General features: G+C 47.2%; 1 protein-coding gene across 1 annotated transcript in view; it reads left to right on the top strand.

The window, feature by feature from the left end:
- Positions 1–538: 538 nt before the first annotated feature.
- The window catches only part of LOC138283473 (inducible T-cell costimulator-like), a 105,617-nt gene continuing 86,735 nt past the window's right edge, over positions 539–19,420 (top strand). Inside the window, exon 1 of the mRNA XM_069221426.1 lies at positions 539–630. Coding sequence (XP_069077527.1) covers positions 591–630 — 40 coding nt within the window. The 5' untranslated portion in view covers positions 539–590. The remainder of the gene's footprint in view (positions 631–19,420) is intronic.

Raw genomic sequence — 19,420 nt, 5'->3', positions numbered from 1 at the left:
CTCTATTTGAAAATAATGATGTTGCAGCTTGAATTCCTTCAGCAACTTACTTGAACCTGGGATCACCAGTGATGTAATTAACTGGATCACTAAGTACACTTATTGAAAAAATGACAGTGCCCTTTTCAAGATGAACATACGACTTTACCATCATGTGGGAAAGGAGGGTCCAAAGAAATAGATGCTTTAACCAGCAGTGGAGAAGGCTGACATTCTCATTGTCTGCATTAGGGCTCTTGGCATCGTTGCTTCGCCGCTGTCTAAGTTAACATTTTAAGGGCTGAAGCAAAACTTCGAAAATACACCTTTGTTTCTGCGGGGAGGTGAGTTCACTGGAAGAAATTAGCGCTCCGCGTTTTGCTATATGTAGCTTGTAAACCGACTCTTTGCTGACAGGGCCTTTCCACCGCTGGTGTGAAAAAGTGCCCGATACAAACAACCCACTTAGTCACTTCCTTTGCAACCAACCTTGCCCTCCTTTTATTTCCCACCGCCGTGCCCCAGAAAAGTGAATTGCATTCTAGCGCTTGACAGATCACAAGGTAGAGGCACAACCTTGGGGGTCGCTGCGGGACGACACGACTAAAAAGATGCTCATCTTTGCCCTCGCCTTTGTTCATCTTGTTTGTGGTAAGTCAGTTTCAGGTCACATACATTTTAGCAGTTCTTTATATTGTAAAGAACTACTAGGCGATTTTATCTTGAAAATGACTGTATTGATGGCTGGGATGCAGTACTTGATGATTACAACCACCTGTTCTTATAAAAGTATCATTCAGCAGTGTAAGTGCTTAATATGGACAGATCCTGAGCACTGACACCAGGGGCGAAACTTGGTCAGTAAGATTGGGGGGTGTGAGCTTCAGAATTTCCAATGATCAGGCTGGCATTTAATGCTAGAACGCGTTATAGGACAAGTAGGGGGCATGAGAGGGGCATTGGGGAAGTGGAAAGGGAAAGGAATGTGGAGTACTAAGAGAAAAAACACAATATTTTTAAAAATGAACAATTTTCAGGACTTTCAAAACTGAGAAGTACAGAGTGAGTCTGCTTTTTTGTCTGTGTGTATGTAAAAATTCAAGGTGAAATTTGACAGACATCGCACCATACCTGATTGAAAGCACCTGTATCAAGAAATACATTTATCAGGGGGGGAAAACATCCCCCTGAAGATATGCCCCTGACTGACACTTTTTGGTTGCTATGGAGCACACCAGCACATCTCAGCAAGGATGCAGTGCTTCAAGTGAACTGGAAAGTACCAGCAGCACAGGTCTTAATTTGTAAATTAGAACATGCTGGTGCCCAAAGCCCTCTTCTTAAAATGCAGCTGCTGCAATTAAATGTGCGAACACAGAATACTGAGGCAACGTAATCCTGAAGCCATCTCGGGCCTCTTCAATCCATTTACAGCCACTCCCTGCCCCTTCAGCTCACTCTTGCAGCTTTCTACTTTCTCCCATTGTGACGCTTTTTCAATTTTCTCCCTAGCTCCGTCTTTCCCATATGTGTCTTTTGCTCGCAGTAAATGCTTGAGGCAGAAAATAAGTGTCGGCCCTCAAAAATAATTGCTGGTGCCCTGCACCAGAAACCGCAAGCTCAAATTAAGCACTGCAGCGGAAGGTACTGTGAAATAGTGAGTACCTGCACATCTATGCATCTTTGGAAAGCACTGAGAAGAAGTGTAAGACTTTCTGTAGTGCAGTACCAGCCCTTCTCTCTGATCATGGCCAACATGTTATATCAGTTCTGCGGTGATTGTAGGTCGAAGTCTTCTAGACAGCATAGCGGTCTAGTTTGCTAACAACATCTTGGGTGCATCCCTGGGAAAGCATTCCACCCATTGCTTACCACTGACTTTGTGGTTTGTAATTCACATTTGCTTGTTTTCAATTTGCTGGCTGTATTTGTTTTAGGCTTTCCTGCTTGAGCTCGCCCCTTCCCTTCCTCAAACTCGATTCACTGTATTCTTCCACCAGTACTGGATTTGTGTAAACAGGCCTTTAACTCTTGTTCTTATCTTGTCACAATTGCTGTGCATTTAAAGACAGAGGTCAAATGTCAGGCTCTGTCTTCCAGAGAGGCTGGTGATTATTTTTCTTTCTGTGACCACAAAGTGAGGGGATTTATGTGCCAATCATGCTAGCAACTGGGAGTGCTTGAGGAAGGCTGTGTGATGTTAATATTAGTTCTAGCACAGAACAAAATGTAAGTGTCTGTAAATGAACTGTGCAGATATTTCAGAATATATCAGATTCAGAAAAGCACAAATGAAGCACATTTTTTGGTAATTCTGAAGTGTTCTGGAAACAAATATGTTAATAGGATCAAAACAAATTACTACACTAGATGATGACATTAACACATTATTGTTTGTGCACTATATACTTTTATGGTTAAAACTGTTTACTCTATGCTACTGCACTCTGCACCACACCACTTAGTGGCACTCCATTCTACTCTACAGCACTCTATTCTTCTCTATACCATTGCACTCTACTCTGTGCCACTGCACTCTATCCTGCTTCCTACGCCAATGCACTCTACATAGCTTTGCTCAAAACCAGGGCACTCTACACCAAATACACTCTGCACCACTGCATTCTACACCACTAAATTCTAGTCTGCAACATTTTACTCCACTGCACTCTGTCACTGTACTCTACGTAACTGCACTCAATGCCTTTCTATTCTACTCTGCACCACTGTACTCTATGCCACTGCTCTCTATGCCACTATAATCTGCACCAGTCTATGCCACTGTATTCCATGCCAATACACTCTCTGCCACTCTACAGTACACCATTGCACTCTACAGCAGTCTACTCCGCAACATTGCACTCTATGCTATTGCACCCTATGCCACTGCACTCTACCCTGAACCACTCCACTCAATTCTACTCTGCCCCACTCCACTCCACACCACTTCACTCTAATTCACTCTTCTCTCAAATAACACACTATGCCACTGCACTCTACTCTGAACACCTTCTCTATGCCATTCTGCTGCACTCCATGCCAATGCAGTCTATGCCAGTGCACTCTATTCAACTACACTACTCAACTCTGCATCACTCCACTCTATGCAACTACACTCTATGCTAATCCACTTTAAGCCACTCTAATCTACTCTGCACCACTGCAGGCTACAACATTGCTTTCTATGACACTGCACTCTACAACACTGTAATGTACTCTGAAACAATCTACTCTATGTCACTACACACTGTGCCACTCTATTCCACTCTGCACTATTCCACTCTATACCACTGCAATCTACGCTGCGCCATTCCACACCACTCTATTCCATGCCTCTGCACTCTGCGCTATTGCACTCAAAGCCAATGCACTTTACATTACTTTACTCAAAACCAATACACTCAACACCACTGTACTCTATGCCAATCTACTTTGTAGCAGTGCACTGTATGCTCCTTTGTCTACTCTATGTCACTGCACTCTAAGCTACTCTACTTTATAACATTTCACTCTACATCATTTTAATTTGCACCACTCTATGCCACTACACTCTACACCAAAGCACTCAATGCCACTTCCCTCTACAACACTCTACTTCAACACTGCATTCTTCACCATTGAACTCTATGCCACTCTACTCTGTGCCACTGTACTCTATGACACTGCACTCTACTCTGCAACCCTGCACTCTACACCAATGCCTGCTCTGCCAATCCACTTGATGACTCTGCACTTTACATCACTACACTCTTTGCCACTCTAAGCTACTGTGTACCACTGCACCCTGAAAATGCACTCTATGCCACTTCACTCTCTGCTTTTCTACTCTACTCTGCACCACTTTACTGTATGCCAGTGCACTCTACCCCACTCTACTATGCACCACTGCACTCTTCACCACTACACTCTACAACACTCCACCCTAGGCCACTCCATTCTACTCCTCACCATGCCACTCTATGTTCTATGCCACTCTACTCTGCAACACTGCACTCTACACCCCTCTACCCTATGGCACTGCATTCTATGCCACTACTCTATGCCACAGCATTCTATGTCACTGAACTTTAACCTAAAACAATCTACTCTATGCCACTGCATTCTATGCCATTCTACCCCACTCTGTGCCACTCCACTCTACACCACTGCACACTAAGCAACTGTACTCTGCCCCACTCTACTCTATGCCCCTGCATTCTATGCCACTACTCTGTGCTACCACACTCTATGTCACTGCACTCTATGCTGCACAACTCTACTCCACTCTACTCTATGCCACTGCCCTCTAAGCCACTCTACTCTAAACCACTGCACTCTATGACAATGTATTCAACATCTATGGCACTTCATGCTGCCTCACTGCAGGCTATGCCACTCTATTCTACTCGGCAAAACTGTACTCTATGCCACTGCTCTTTGCCCCACTCTACTCTGCACCACTCTACCCTGCGCCACTCTACTCTGCGCCACTCTACTCTGCAAGATGCACTCTCTGCCACTGAACTTTACCACTCTACACCATTGCACTCTGTCACTGCACACTATGCCATTCTCTTCTATTTTGCACCACTGTACTCTACACCACTGCTCTCTGCATCTCTACCACTGAACTCAATGCCTCTCCTCTGCACGGATGCATGATATCCCACTGTGTGTTATGCTACTCTACACCATTGCCCACTATGTTACCTCACTCTATGCCACTTTATTCTAATCTGCACTACTGTACTCCACACACTGTCTCTACACCATTCTACTCTGCGCCACTTTACTCTTTGCCACTGCACTCTACTCTGCACTACTCAACTCTATGCCACTCCACTGCACTCTATGCCACTACACTCTTCATCACTTCATACGACTCAATCTATTCTACATCACTGGATGCCACACAACTGCATTCTACACCACTCTACTCTATGCCACTTCACTCTACTCTGCAACAATATACTCTATGTCACCGCTCTCTATGCCACTGCACTCTACGCCTCTGCAATTTACTTTGCACCAATCTACTCTATGCCACTGCAGTCTACATCACTGCACTCTGTGACAATGCACTCTACACCACTTTACTCTAAACCAATGCACTCTAGGCCACTCTACTCCACTCTACAACACTCCACTCTATGACACTACACACTATGGTATTTTACTCTATGACACTCTACTCCATTAAACTCTACGCTGCTACACTCTATGCCACTGCACTCTACAAACTGTAGTCCAATCTGTGCCACTCTACAACACTACTTCACTCAACAATGCACTACGCAACTCTCTCTTTCCCACTCCATGCCACTTAACTCCACTCTATTCTACGACACACTACTCCAGCCTACTCCACTACTCCACTCTATGCCACACCACTCTGTGACACTCTATGCCACTGTATTCCCCCACACTACTCCACTCTATGCCGCTCCAATCTATGACATTCTTCTCTTCCTTTACTCCACTCTATGGACTTACACCCTACAGCACTCTACTCCCTCTGTGACACTCCACAACACTCCACGCCACTCTATGACACTCCATTTCCGTGACACTCAGATCTATTCTACATCACTCTATGCCACGTCATGGCAGTCCACTCAATAACACTCCACTCTACTGCACTTTACAGCACTCCTCTCCATGCCACTATCCTTTACCCCACTAACTTTGAACAATGCTGAACAGCAGCCGTGCTGGTGTAAAACATTGCTAAAACATATTGGCAAAGCAAATAGCTCTTGCATAGGAGAGACCTATTGGCTTTGCCAATGCTTGTTAATGTACAGAAGCCAGCAAGTCTCGGAAGCACAATAATGCTGTGTTTTGGACCCTGCGGACAATTCCATGCTTCACTGTCCTGTAAGACGATAATGAGGCATTTTTCAGATGGACTGGAGCACTGTAATGCTATCAGGACTCCTAAGCAGACCTGTAGTAGTTTAGGGGGCGGTGCCCACACCTCTCTGCAGCTGGATCGCCCTGTACTTCATAGAGTTACTGAAACTTCTACGTGACTGCAGTGAGTTACAGGAAGCGCTCACTGCACTCTTCGGCAGAACTGCCATCTTTTTAAAGGCACAGTACAGTAACGTCTGAGCAAGAGGACACCTTCAAAGGCGCTTCTGTTCTTAAATGGGATCGGTAACATCACTTCTTTAAATCGGCCTATCCCCAGCAGCACTCTGATGAAATGGGCCGTATCATCACCTCGCAGAAGTGCTGCTATGCATTCAATTAAACCATGCCTGCATTTCTCAGCATCACTACTATGCTGTACGTAGGGTGACCAGACATCCTGGATTTCCCCGGACAGTCCCGGTTTTTAGAGGACTGTCCCGTGTCCCGACGCTTCTCTTAATTTTAAACAAATGTCCCAGTTTTTTAGACAAAGGTAAAATCATTACATAAATGTCCCAGTTTTTGGGACAAAGGTCAGATTATCCAGGGAAGAATAAATTAAAGGTTTGCTCTCCTTTAACAGACGCCTACAAAGTACGCAATAATTAAGGTAATTTATCTGTTACTCTCAGGCAACACAGCACCTGTGTGCTCTCCAGCAGAGAGACGAAGGGTGCAGATATACATGTATGTAAACACACACATGTATAGGCACGCATTCACAAAGCTACGCAAAAAAAAACGGGACATGCCAGACATAAAAGTGAGTGTGAAGTCTTTAGTCCTTCTTTTATGTCTGACCTGTCCCGTTTTTTGCTCCTCAAAATCTGGTCACCCTACTGTTACGGGATAGTGCCAGCTCCTTCCAGCATACTACAATATATTTAGTGGGATAGCATCGCCTCGCAGGCGCAACTCTACTTTTATTGACACACTCCCAGCACTTCCCAACATTTATACCTGACATTTCACTTGATCTAGGGTGACTGGGTGTTCCTTTTTGTCGGGACAGTCCAGGTTTTTCACCAGCTGTCCTGGCAGATTTGGTGAAAATTGGCTAATGTGACAGGCTTTCGACACGGCGGACTGAAAACAGTGTGAGGTGCAGTTTTATAAGAAAGCATTTTAGTTAACAGACATGATACTGGCTTTAAAAATTGCAGTTTATTTGTTTTTTTAGTGCCCCTTCTGTAATTCTTTGCTGATGAACACTTCATTCTGTGGGCTCAGTTGATGTAAAGTTGTAGTCCTTCTTCTAATGTTGTTGAGTTCAGGTTTTTGTTTTTAAAAATCTGGTCACTCTAACCTAACCTGATCTTTCCGGAACTTTTCAACAGGGCTGCTCTACTTTTAATGCGGCAACACTTCCCAGCAGTACGTCGACACTTTTAATGTGGGAACGCCTCCACGCCTGAGCTGAACATCACTTATTTTGATTGGCAATGCAAATTTGTCTTAAGTGTACTACTACAGAACTCCTGGTGTGACTGTGTAACGCTTGGCAGCAAGCAGACAGCGTGAACACACATTATTTAAAAAAAATTATAGAGCACAAACTCGACCTGAAGATTTACATGAGCACCAGTTACATTACACGTCACATTCATACATACATTTATTTTAGGCACAGGGAATTTAAGTAATTTACTCGAATAACAGGATGTTGAGCCAACGCAGAGACTCGAACCTGGGTCCGATGTTCCAAAGTTTTTCACTAGTGGCACTGGGTGTGACCATGGACAAGTCACTGTTTCTTCCAGTTTCTCCACTTTGGCAAGTGTTGCTCAATTGGACGTGGCGTTAGGCAAACTATTCTTTTGTTTAATTCGCTGGTTTGAAAATACAACGACCTTAAATTTGTCACTAAGGCAAATACTATTCACGGGGAGGGGTCATGTAGTGACATTACAGAAGTACGAGGTGTAGTAAACAGTTTTTTGTGATTACACCAGGGGCAGACGGATTAACCAAGTTTGAGCTGGCTGTAGCTGCTGGTGCGGGAAGGTCCATGTTGGATTTTCTATTACAAATTTTTATCTTCACAAATCAACCTTCCAACTGCTTCACAGGTATAAGCTCTTTTGTATTTAAGTATCATGTGGTCCATCCCAGTTTTACTTAATTGTATCTTAATTTGTATTTCTTGTCACAAAGGATTTTCTCTTTTTTAGGGTTGAGATCGCATGTGCATGCACTAGCACATGCGTGTCACTTGCAAAACTCTGTTGTGTACAATAAAGGGTTTGGAGCCTGTCCGATGCTCACTATGTATTGGTTTGCGTGGCACTCTTCCTTACAGCCTTGTAATTCGTCACTGCAGGCCTGGCATCATTTCTGTTCTTCTCTTTGGAGGAGGGACCAAGCACTGATCGATTCAACTTAATTAGTGGCCATCCACTGTTCCCAGCGTAATCGAGGTGAGGTACTATTTTGTTTTTTTTTAATTGCTCTCTGGCTGACGCAGCGCCTATTGGGCTTTGAACAGACACAGATGCTGCGGTCCTCCACACTCAGGTGCTGGATTTTGCTTTGGAGGGAAGAGAAGCATGCACATAACACTCACAGGAGGTACCAGGTGACAATAGTGCAAGAGCAGAAAGTGATGTCTGTAAAATGCAGCTGCATCGAACAAAACACCCATCTCTGGGGTCAGGCTTAAGCAGTATCTTCTTAACAATACAAAAGGGTATTCAATGTAACTATAATTTGTATAGTACATGCCTCCCATGGCGCTGTGCTCTGCCTCGTTTCTTTTTGTTAGATCACTCTGCAGTGTGCATCTTTTCTAGATGGCTCCGTCCGGTGTTTCTCCCGGTCTATCTGCTCTCACCCAGCCCCCTATTGCGCACGTTTACTTTTTTCCTCCCGCCCGTTTTCTGTGTTGCATATTCCTCCCATTCTCGTGTTAGCCCACCACAAAAAAGTGCTATGATGTAAACACCACTGGCCACGTCATAACGCCTTTTTCATTCTCCCCACCCACCCTCAATCCTTTCATTGTTCGTGTTGCCACCATAGTCCCACCCGCTCTGCCTCCATTGTCCGAGTTGAATTACAAAAACGCACTGTGACGCGGTCACATCATAGCGCTTTTTAAAAATAATTTCAGCGATTAAACCAGGCTACGTGAAAGCAGTGGCAGGTTTAATGGTCTCTTTTACTTTGGTATTGTGACCCTGCTATAAGTGGGCGCCTCTGCATAGAGTCCATTGTCCTCTGTCACAGTGCAGGAGTGGGGCATTGCCAGATTGTGACTTCTTGGAGGAACATAGCGGGTCTTGCTTAGAGGCAACCATCCCAGTAAAACATTTGGGAGCCACTCATAACATTAAATACAATCAGCTATTAGTAAGTAAAAAAAAAAAAAAAAACTGATAAAAGCCAGGCCACCTTACAAGTCTTTTGAATTTAAATTTTGTGTATTGACATTCCTTTCTTAATAAATCTGTGCAGTGGGCACCTGAGGTCAAGTTAGCCATGTTTGTTTTCTATATAGCGTTTAGAGTAACAGTGACAATCACCCTCTGAGAGCAGCCCTTTCTATTACAGAACTAGCATCCCACGCTGCAGAAGTGCCTCCTTGGGGTCTCCTGAACAGACAGGAAACTGTGCAGCAGGGGAACAATTACGCACTTCACATAGCATCGCTTTCTCTAACAGAGCCCGAGGCACCTACAGACAGGGCCAGCTGTAGGGCAGTGCGACTGGTGATTCCGCACAGGGCGCAGACCTGTGGAAGGGGCACTGACCTCAGGAGTGGCACTGAGTTTGGCTATTACTTTGAAAACACCTGCTGCAGAGTTCCTTGTGCCAAGAGCTTTCAGGCAGCAATAAAAATGGCAAGATAACTCTTGTGGCGGGGGAGGCTCCTCCGTAATAGCAGAGAAGCATCGCCTCCTCCGTCTTTCAGTATCTATTTCTCATGTTGTTAAAAAGGATTCATTTGGGTAGCTATACATTCTGATTGTTGAGGTCAGCATTTACCAGTGATTTAAACAAATTAAATGTGTGTGAGAGGGGGGGTATGGAGAAATGAGGCGCACTTTTGCCCCCTGGTAGTGGGAGACTCCGAGGAGGTGGTCACAAGGGGGTGCCAAAAATGATTGTCGCACTGTGCACCAACATTGCTAAAGCCGGCCCTGCCTACAGATGTCAAGGACCTATGGCTCACGTTATCGCTTGGCACTGACATATCATGCACTGCTAAAACAATTGGGCTTTCAGTGAGAGGTGTGTTGAATTTGCCTTCTTATTGTGTTAAGCATAACTTGCCCCTGCTGCTGATTCCAAAGGCCGGTCAATAGCATTCTGTGTGTGACTGCATTACTGTATTATAGTGTTGTTTATTTGTGTCAAGGCACTTGTCTTCTGGGCTGTGCGTTTAAAAGCATTGGAATGTGTATATAAATGTTTCCGGATCCAAGCATGTATCCGTGAATCAGACTGCTCAACCCATTGTGCAATATTTAGTTTAACCAGTTAGTTGTGTATTGTTGGAAGTGATTAGGTGAGGTCTGTGCAGGACTGTTAGACCTGACAGCCTTAGGGTAGTCACCCCTAACTTTTTTCCTGCCTCCCTCCACTTTTTGGACACTGTTTTTGCTGGTTTTTAGACTCTGCGCACTTTACCACTGCTAACCAGTGCTAAAGTACATATGCTCTCTCCCTTTAAACATGGTGACCTTGGATCACACCAAATTGGACTATTTAATTTACTTATAATTCCCTAGTAGAGTGCACTATATGTGCCCAGGGCCTGTAGATTAAATGCTACTAGTGGGCCTGCAGCACTGGTTGTGCCACCTACTTAAGTAGCCCCTCAACCTTGTCTCAGGCCTGCCATTGCAAGGCCTGTGTGTGCAGTTTCACTGTCACTTCGACTTGGCATTTAAAAGTACTTGACAAGCGTAAAACTCCCCTTTTTCTACATATGTCACCCCTAAGGTGTGCCCTAGGTAACCCCTAGAGCAGGGTGCTGTGTGGGTAAAAGGCAGGACATGGACCTGTGTAGTTTACGTGTCCTGGTAGTGTAAAACTCCTAAATTCGTTTTTACACTACTGTGAGGCCTGCTCCCTTCATAGGCTAGCATTGGGGCAGCCCTCATACATTGTTGAAGTGGTAGCTGCTGATCTGAAAGGAGTAGGAAGGTCATATTTAGTATGGCCAGAATGGTAATACAAAATCCTGCTGACTGGTGAAGTTGGATTTAATATTACTATTTCAGAAATGCCACTTTTAGAAAGTGAGCATTTCTCTGCACTTGTATCTTTCTGTGCCTTACAATCCACGTCTGGCTGGGTTTAGTTGACAACTTCTTGTGCATTCACTCAGAAACACCCCAAACACAGGGTACTCAGCCTCGCTTGCATACATCTGCATTTTGAATGGGTCTTCCTGGGCTGGGAGGGTGGAGGGCCTGCTCTCACACAAAGGACTGCAAAATCACCTACTGGGACCCTGGGAGACAGGATTGAACGGAAAGGGGACCTGGTGCGCTTCCAAACCACTCTTTGAAGTCTCCCCCACTTCAAAGGCACATTTGGGTATAAAAATGGGGCCTCTGCCCTACCACCTCAGACACTTCCTGGAGAAGAAACCTGTAACCAGAACCTGCATCCTGCCAAGAGAACTGCCTGGCTGCCCAAATGACTCACACAACTGCTTTCTCTGAAGGACTGCTGCCTTGCTGTTGCCCTGCTGCCTTGCTGTTCCCTGGCTGTGGTGAAGAAGTGCTCTCCAAGGACTTGGATAGAGCTTGCCTCCTGTTCCCTGAAGTCTCAGGACCAAAAAGACTTCTCTCTTGCAACTGGACTCCTTCGTGCGGTGAAAATTTGACGCACAGCTTGCTAAAAACGACACACAGCCTGTTCCACGGTTAAAAATTCACTGCACGCCGAACTGGGATGACACTGCTCGACTTCGCAAGGAAAAGATCGACGCGGCGCCTGCGGTGTGACCAGAACTTCGACGCACTGCCCACTGGATCGACACACAGCCGACATGGGACGACGACGCCCGACTTCCAGAGGGGAAATCGACGCAGCGCTTGCCGTGAGGGAGAAATTTCCCCGCATCGCCCACCGGAACGACGCAGAGCTGGTCAACAAGCCCAGGATTCCACGCACAGACCCCGGGGCATCCGAAAACCCCGCAGAGGTCCGAAGAGGAGATCCGTCCACGTGCCAGAAGTCGATGCAACATCTTCCCCGCGTGGAAAATAACAACACACGTCCGTGTGCGAAGGGGCGAAACCGACGCACACTCCCTGTTTTCCCCACATCTCCTCCTCTGCGGCCCTTTGCGGAGATTCTTCACTCAAACCAGGTACTTTGTGCTTGAAAGAGACTTTGTTTGCTTTTTAAAGACTTAAGACACTTTGGGCTTGATTACAACTTTGGAGGAGGTGTTAATCCGTCCCAAAAGTGACGGTAAAGTGACAGATATACCACCAGTCGTATTACGAGTTCCATAGGATTTCTTATTTTATTTAAAAAAAATATTTTTATTGAATTTTAATTGCAGATCTGAATACCTTATCATTTGCATGCATTGACAGGATTTGGATGATCTGGTGTAACTTTTACATTCAAACAAAACAAAGTAAACACAACTTAGGTCTTATTTTCTTTCCAGTATCTTTATCTGCGGTGTGTGGCTGGTGAGTCTTATTTTTAGGTGTGTGGCGGCCCCTCGTTTGGCTGTTTAGTTCCCCTGTTCCCTGCTGGCCCTACTTAATTTGTTTGGAGTAATCTGTGATGCTGGTCTGGCTCCTGTCTGTATTGTATGTTGGGTTTGTGTTTGTTATGTGTATTCAGAGTATTTGCTCTGCTCCTGTTATCTGACGCAGGCAGCAGCAACTGTGGGAGGCGAGAGAAAGTGTGTGCTGGTCTGACGTTGTCTGTCGCTAATGATTACTTTATTGTGTTGGAAGTGTTTTGGTACTATCTGGTTGTGGCTAACGTTGTGTTATTGCCCTATTCACGGTGGCTTCTCGTCATTTTTGGCCTCTAGTCTAGCTACTAACATTTCCCAGGCTTCACATCCTGCGTGTTGTTGGCCCACCCACGCTAATTTCCTCAGTACCTGATATTCTGTTCGGGACCAGCGCAGCGTTAGGGTGTGCCAGGTTTTCAAGTCGGGTTCTTTGGATGCTTTCCAATTCATGGCTATCAGTCTTTTGTACGTCACGTATGCTAGGTCTGCAAACTTATGTAGATGTCTATGTGACTTCTCTCTTGTTCTCAGCCCTAATAGACAGGACTTGCAATCAACTGCCAATGCAATACCCGTCAATTCTGTGGTTACTTCCACCACACCGCTCCACTTCTTTTGTACTTTAGGACATTACCAGACCATGTGAAAGAAATGTGCCGATGGGGCATTGCATCTAGGGCAAATTGGGTCCAAGCCTGGGAACATGCGTTTGATCATGGCTGGTGATAGGTATGGTTGGTGTGTGTAATTGAATTGTGTGTAACGGAATCTGGGGTTTCTCGACACCCCTCTGGTGTGGTGCAGGGCTTTCATCCAGTCCTCTTGGGGTATCGGGTCCGGCAGGACAGCGTTCCACCTATCCGTCACTTTCACCAGTTTAGAGTTTTGTACAAGTTTATCACTACTTTTATTGGATCGTCATATTGTAGCATATGATGTAGTGTGGGAGAGATCGCTGGCTCCTGGTTTCCCGACGCCCATGTCTTTTTGATTGAGTGACGTATTGCATGGTAAGCTAGAAATTGCCCTGGGCCTACTTCTGTAAGGGCTTGCATAGATTTGAAAGTCATCAGTTTCCCTTCTTCAAAGCAATCTCCTACCAGCTGTATGCCCACCTCCGCCCAGGTTGTGACTGGGCGCGATCCGGCCGTAGCCCACCCAGGGACCTACTCCAGAGGGACGAGCGGCGAGTAAGGAAGTGTTTTCTGTTCTTTTTGTACATACCTCCGCCAGCATGAGTGTGCCACCCCATCAATGTGTTAACGGACGCAGCTTTGAGTGTTTTATTTGATAGCCGTGTGAGCAGTGGCTCTCCCCGCAGTCACGCCAGCAGCCATTTGGATTCCACCAGCACAGGCCTGTGGATCCAGTTTAGTATCCACTGTAGCTGTGCTGCAGCGTAGTAATATTCAAAGTTGGGGGTTCCCATCCCGTCTGCACTAATTGGGCGCTGCAGTGTGGAGAGTGCCACGCGTGCTCTGCCCCCTCCCCATATAAGCTGCAGTAGGTCTGCGTTCAAGTTCCGAAAAAAGCTCTTGGGGACAGTGATAGACAGTGCCACAAAATAATATAGCAGCCCAGGCAATACCAACATGTTTGCTATCGCCACCCTGCCCAAGGGCGACAGTGGTAGTTTATTCCAGAAGCGCAACGATCCCTTCATAGCGATTAGTGCTCTCCCCAGATTGCCATCTCTAAGGTCCTCGATTTTATGGTGTATGTTGACCCCTAGATACTTAAACGTGTCGAAGCACCACTTCAGGCACCCCACTGGGGCGTTTTCTCTTCTTGACTGGGACCATCTCGTTAGTGGATATGCACACGATTTTTCCCAGTTCACCACCAAACCCGATATCCCTCCGTATTCGGACAGTAGCGATATTACTCAGGGCATCACCTCGCTCCCTTTCCGTACATATATTAAGGCATCATCCGCATACAGTGATATGACGTGATGTGTCCCATTTCTGAATATTCCCCATCTGTCTTTCATTGCACATATCCGAGTCGCTAGTGGTTCCATCGCTATGGCGAATAACAAGGGAGAGAGGGGGCAACCCTGCCTGGTGCCTCTGGTGATTGGGAAGCTATTGGATATAACCCCTTCTGTTTTAACCCTAGCTTGTGGTTTGGTGTACAGTGTCTGGACCCAGCGTAGATATTTAGGGCCAATTCCCATGCGCTGCATGGTGACAAACAAAAAATCCCACTCTAGCGTGTCGAATGCCTTTTCGATATCTAACGAGAGTGCCATCTCTTCATGTGCAATCCGATGGGGTGTCCCCCATGACGCTCAGCAATCTCCAGATATTAAGGAAAGTATTGCGTTTAGGGATGAATCCATTTTGGTCGTCGTGTATCAAGGTGTGTATGATGGGTGCTAACCTATTGGCCAGTATTTTGCCTAGTATTTTACAGTCTAGATTTAGGAGCAAGAGTGGTCTATAAGATTTGACATCTGTGGGATCACGCCCTTGCTTGGGGAGGACCACTATCATTGCCTCTCTTTGTGTTGGAGGCAGGATTTTGTTGGACCATGCCTCGTTGAATACTTTCAACAGATGTGACTTTAAACTGGACGAATAAGCAGAGTAGTATTCTATTGGGAGGCCGTCTGTGCCTGGCGCTTTGTTTCTGGGCATCTACGTTAGAAATAACTCCAGCTCCCCAAGTGACAGAGGAGCCTCAAGTGTCTCCCTATCTGCCTGCGTCAGCTGCACCAGGGCTGAGCCTGCAAGGAAAAACTCAAGTTGTTGGGCTGTGCATCTCGTGCAACTGGTGTAAAGATTTGTGTAGTATTCCCTGAATGCCCCATTTATTTCTTCTTGCGTGGTGGCCATTGTGCCTGCGCCTACTCTTATAGCCCCTATGGGGGACCGCTAGCGGTCCTCGCGAAGGAGCCACACCAGCAGCCTGCCCGATCTATCTCCCTCTGTTTGCAGACGCATTAAGTGGTATTTGTGATCATGGCGGCGTAAACGGGTGTCCGCTTCATTATATTTTGTGCGCGCTTCTTTCAGCCCTGCGTAAGGTGTCTCATTTCGTGCCACTGCTATTTCCATTGCTCTCAGTTTCTTTTCCAGTTTGCAGACCTCCGCGTGTAGGGTGCGTCTCACTCCCCAAGTGGTTGAGATGCAATGACCTCTTACTACTGCCTTATGTGCTTCTCATTCTGCTGCTCTTGAATCTGTGGAGTCTGTATTAATTTCTCAGTACTGTCTCAGTGTTATGTTCAGTCCTTCTGCAAATGCCTGATCCTGGAGAGCTTCTACCTGTAATCGCCAGGTGGGAATTACTGTGCATTTCCGTCCCCAGTTCACTGTTATTCTAAGCGGCGAGTGATCCGATAATGTCTTGGCTGAGTATTCTGCGCTGCTGACCAGTGCGCTTATGTCTTAGGTTCCCCATATTATGTCTTTTCTGGTATGTACCTTGTGGGGTATTGAATAGAATGATTATTCCCTTTGTTGTTGGTGTTTTAAGCGCCACAAGTCATGTAGCTCCAAGTCAACCCGCCCATGTCAGCAGAGGACCTCTAACAGATCTATTTGTTACCGCTTTCGGGTGCATACTTGACCTGTCTATCACTGCGTTCAGTGTGCTATTAAAGTCCCCACCCCATATGGCCGGGGCATCAGGGTTTACCAGCAGTACTGGAGTGAGTGTGCCCAAGAATTCACCTATCGCGCTGTTGGGGGCGTATATCCCGACTAACGCTAATTGTCTCCCGTCTAGCTGCCCCTCTATTACCACATATCTGCCCCCTTGGTCAACCCTATGTGAGGTTTGGACATAAGGGACGCCACTTGCTAGCCATACCATTACTCCTCTAGCGAAGGCCGAGTATGTTGTGCCTACGACCTGGCCTCCCCATTTCCCACGTATCTCATAGCGATGTGTACTCCCTGACGTTTGAGGTATGCATGTACCCGAGATCTTTTGCTTGGTGCCCCCAGGCCCCTCACGTTCCGCGTAACTATGTCATATTGATATGCGGAGTGATTCGCGTTTTGAGCCATGTAGGGATATGTGGTGTAACTGCTTGTGATCCGCTCTGGGCCACCGTATCCTTCTGGGCTCCACCCATTCCTATCGGGTATGTAATTATGCCTGATAACCTCTGCAGTGTTTCCTGTATGTAGGATTGACCCAAAACGTGTAGTTTAACTATTACCCCCCCTCATCCCAACCCAACTAGTTCCCTAACCGAACTATGAACTCGGGTTAATCTACTCAACATATAAACCTATATCCGTATGGATATCTTTAGGGAGGTATTCGGCATCCAGATGTGGCTCTTGTACAGAGCTCACATCTTTTCGCAGTCCTGGTCTGCTTGTGCCTGTGGGCGCCCCCGGAGTGTCCCCCCCCCCAGATCACATGCTCAATGGTAGTAAACAATGGTCTTGCTGAGGAAGTGCAAATTGTTCAAGAGATGACCGTAGGTGGGGGTTGCATCCTCCTTCATGAAATTTCGCACCGAGTGCCCTGTGCCGTCTTTCCAATTTGTCCCCCAGTTCGGTAGGAGAAACGGCTTAATAGCTTGCGTTTATAATGCATCCACAGATCTAGGGGTAAGCTTCGGGCCTTTTAACAATTCTGTTAGCGTGGAGTCTGAGCTGGCCGAATCGGATTCCGGGCTGTCAGCAGGGAGCGGCCAAAGCGCCTTGAAAGAGTTCTGTATGTGCAGGGGAGTTTCTATCAAAGATTTTGCCCTTTCTTCTGCTGCCTGTTTTTCGGTGGGTTGTCCCTTCGGTCGCTTCCTGGAGCGCTTCCGTGATGAGGGGATAAGCCATTCCTCCCCTTCTTCCGCGTCCCCACGTGATCGTGCAAGGACCTTGGCTTGTAGCCACGTCCAGGCGTCTTCCGGAGAAGTGAATACGTGTGTGCGATCATCTGAAATCACTCGAAGTTTGACAGGGAACAATAGAGCGTAATATTAATATTATGCTCGCGGAGGCGTTGCTTGATGTTTGTGTAAGAATTACGTTGTCTCTGTACCTCCTGGGTGAAGTCTGGGTAGGTGTTGATGACTGAATCCTCGTGTCTAAATGGGCCTTTGCTACAGAATTGCTGCAGTATTGCATTGCGGTCTCTATAATTTAAGAATCTAGCTATTAGTGGTCTGGGTGGTTGGCCCAGAACTGGCGGCCTCCCCGGTACTCTGTGCGCATTTTCCACTGAGAAGAACTTCGATGGGGTCCCATTCAGCACTTCTTTGATTAGCCATTGTTCTAGGAATATTTCCGTGCTCTGCTCCGGTAATTTTTCAGGGAACCCAAAAAAGCGTACGTTATTGCGGCGGGATCTCCCTTCTGCTTCTTCAGCCCGTCGCCATAAGATCTCCACCTCTGCGTCCAGGCGTTGGATTTGTTTTTGGTTATCCGAAGCCGTAGGGGTCAGGTCATTCAACACCTCTTCTGCTGATTTAACTCTCTCTGCCTGTTTGCAGTGGTCCACTCTAAGTAAATTCTAATCTTGCAATACCGTGTCTATTCTGTTTTCCAAGGAGGATTTAGTGTCCATGATTGCCTGCAGTACTTTTTCAAATTGTGTAGAGTGGGCTTGTAGTGTGCTTTCCAGTGACTGTAAGGTTGGTATTAACTGATGATCACTGGGTGCCAGTCCTTGTGTGTTTCGATCTTGGCTCTTCGCGGACTTAGATTTACCGGCCATGTTGCTTCACTGTTGGTCAACTTTCAATGTGCGGAGCAACGTGATTAAGCAGCAGATTTCACTTTTGGTGCGCTCGTCCCCCTACACGGGTGATTCTTCAGTTTGGCGCACTCAGTTTGGCGTTCCCCGTCGGGTAAACCAGTCGGCGGCAACTCAGTTCACAGGCGTGTGCATAACAAACACCTCCTCCAAATTATTAGTGTCCTGGGCCTGAGACTCGTTTCCTCCATCAGGCCCCCCCAGCCGTCCCCTGAGATGTGCGCCGTCTATACCTCGGCGAGGGCCAGAGAGAAGGGGGGATCCGGGCGCCCGTGGCAAACGAAGGACAACAGTAGGAGGGGGGAAGGTCTCCAGCCTCACTCCCTCAACCGGTTTCTTGACAGGGCCCATGCGGCCCTCTCCCGCACTGGTTAGCGGGGAGCAGGAAGGAGAATTTGCTGCTGTATTCTGGGGGGGGAGCTGCTCCACTGTTTCCCCGGTATCACCACGGGCCCGGGCAGAGACTCGACGCGGCTCGGCCCGCAAGCACACGCGGCCGAGCCGACCTCCTCCCCTATGGTTTGTTTTCTTGTTCCCCAGGCATCGGACCGCAGCCAGCAGCCCCAAAGCGGTGCGCGTCTCCAGTGCTCTGCGCGTGTCCCAATCTTCAGCGCGCCAGAGCGCACTTGGTATGGCCTCAGCCCCCGCCCGGCACGGATGGGGGGAAAGGGGGTAGAAAGGGGAGGAAGGCCGTGGTCCATCACGGGCCCCCCCGGTTGGGAGCCCCCCCCTTAGAACACCCACTCACCGCTCCCCGCTGAAACGCAGTCAGGTCCGCAGGAAGCGTCACGCTCCTCCCAGGCCTCCGCAGTCCTCAGCAGGCCCTCGGCACCGGGGCCGCGTCGTGGAGCAGCCGCCTCTAACGCGTTTTTGTCCGCGGAGCTTCCCGGCTCCACAGCAGAGCGCCGACTCCCCTAAGCCGAATCCTGTGCCCGCGGGCGCCCAGCGCCACTCCGAGGGTGCCTTTTAGGATAATTTTGATGAGCTCAGTGCAGAGCTCACACTTTAAGCGTCCTTCCCGGCCGCTATTTTGGCTCCTTCCCCGTCACTTTCCAGTGATATCTTTACATTTTCTTACTGCATCTTTTATCATTTTGACCTGCACATATCTAGATA

The sequence above is a fragment of the Pleurodeles waltl genome, chromosome 3_1, assembly GCF_031143425.1.
Source record: "Pleurodeles waltl isolate 20211129_DDA chromosome 3_1, aPleWal1.hap1.20221129, whole genome shotgun sequence".
In the NCBI taxonomy this organism is placed as follows: Eukaryota; Metazoa; Chordata; class Amphibia; order Caudata; family Salamandridae; genus Pleurodeles; species Pleurodeles waltl.
The sequence above is the reverse complement of the archived record's forward strand: the minus strand, read 5'-3'. Positions and strand labels throughout refer to the sequence as shown.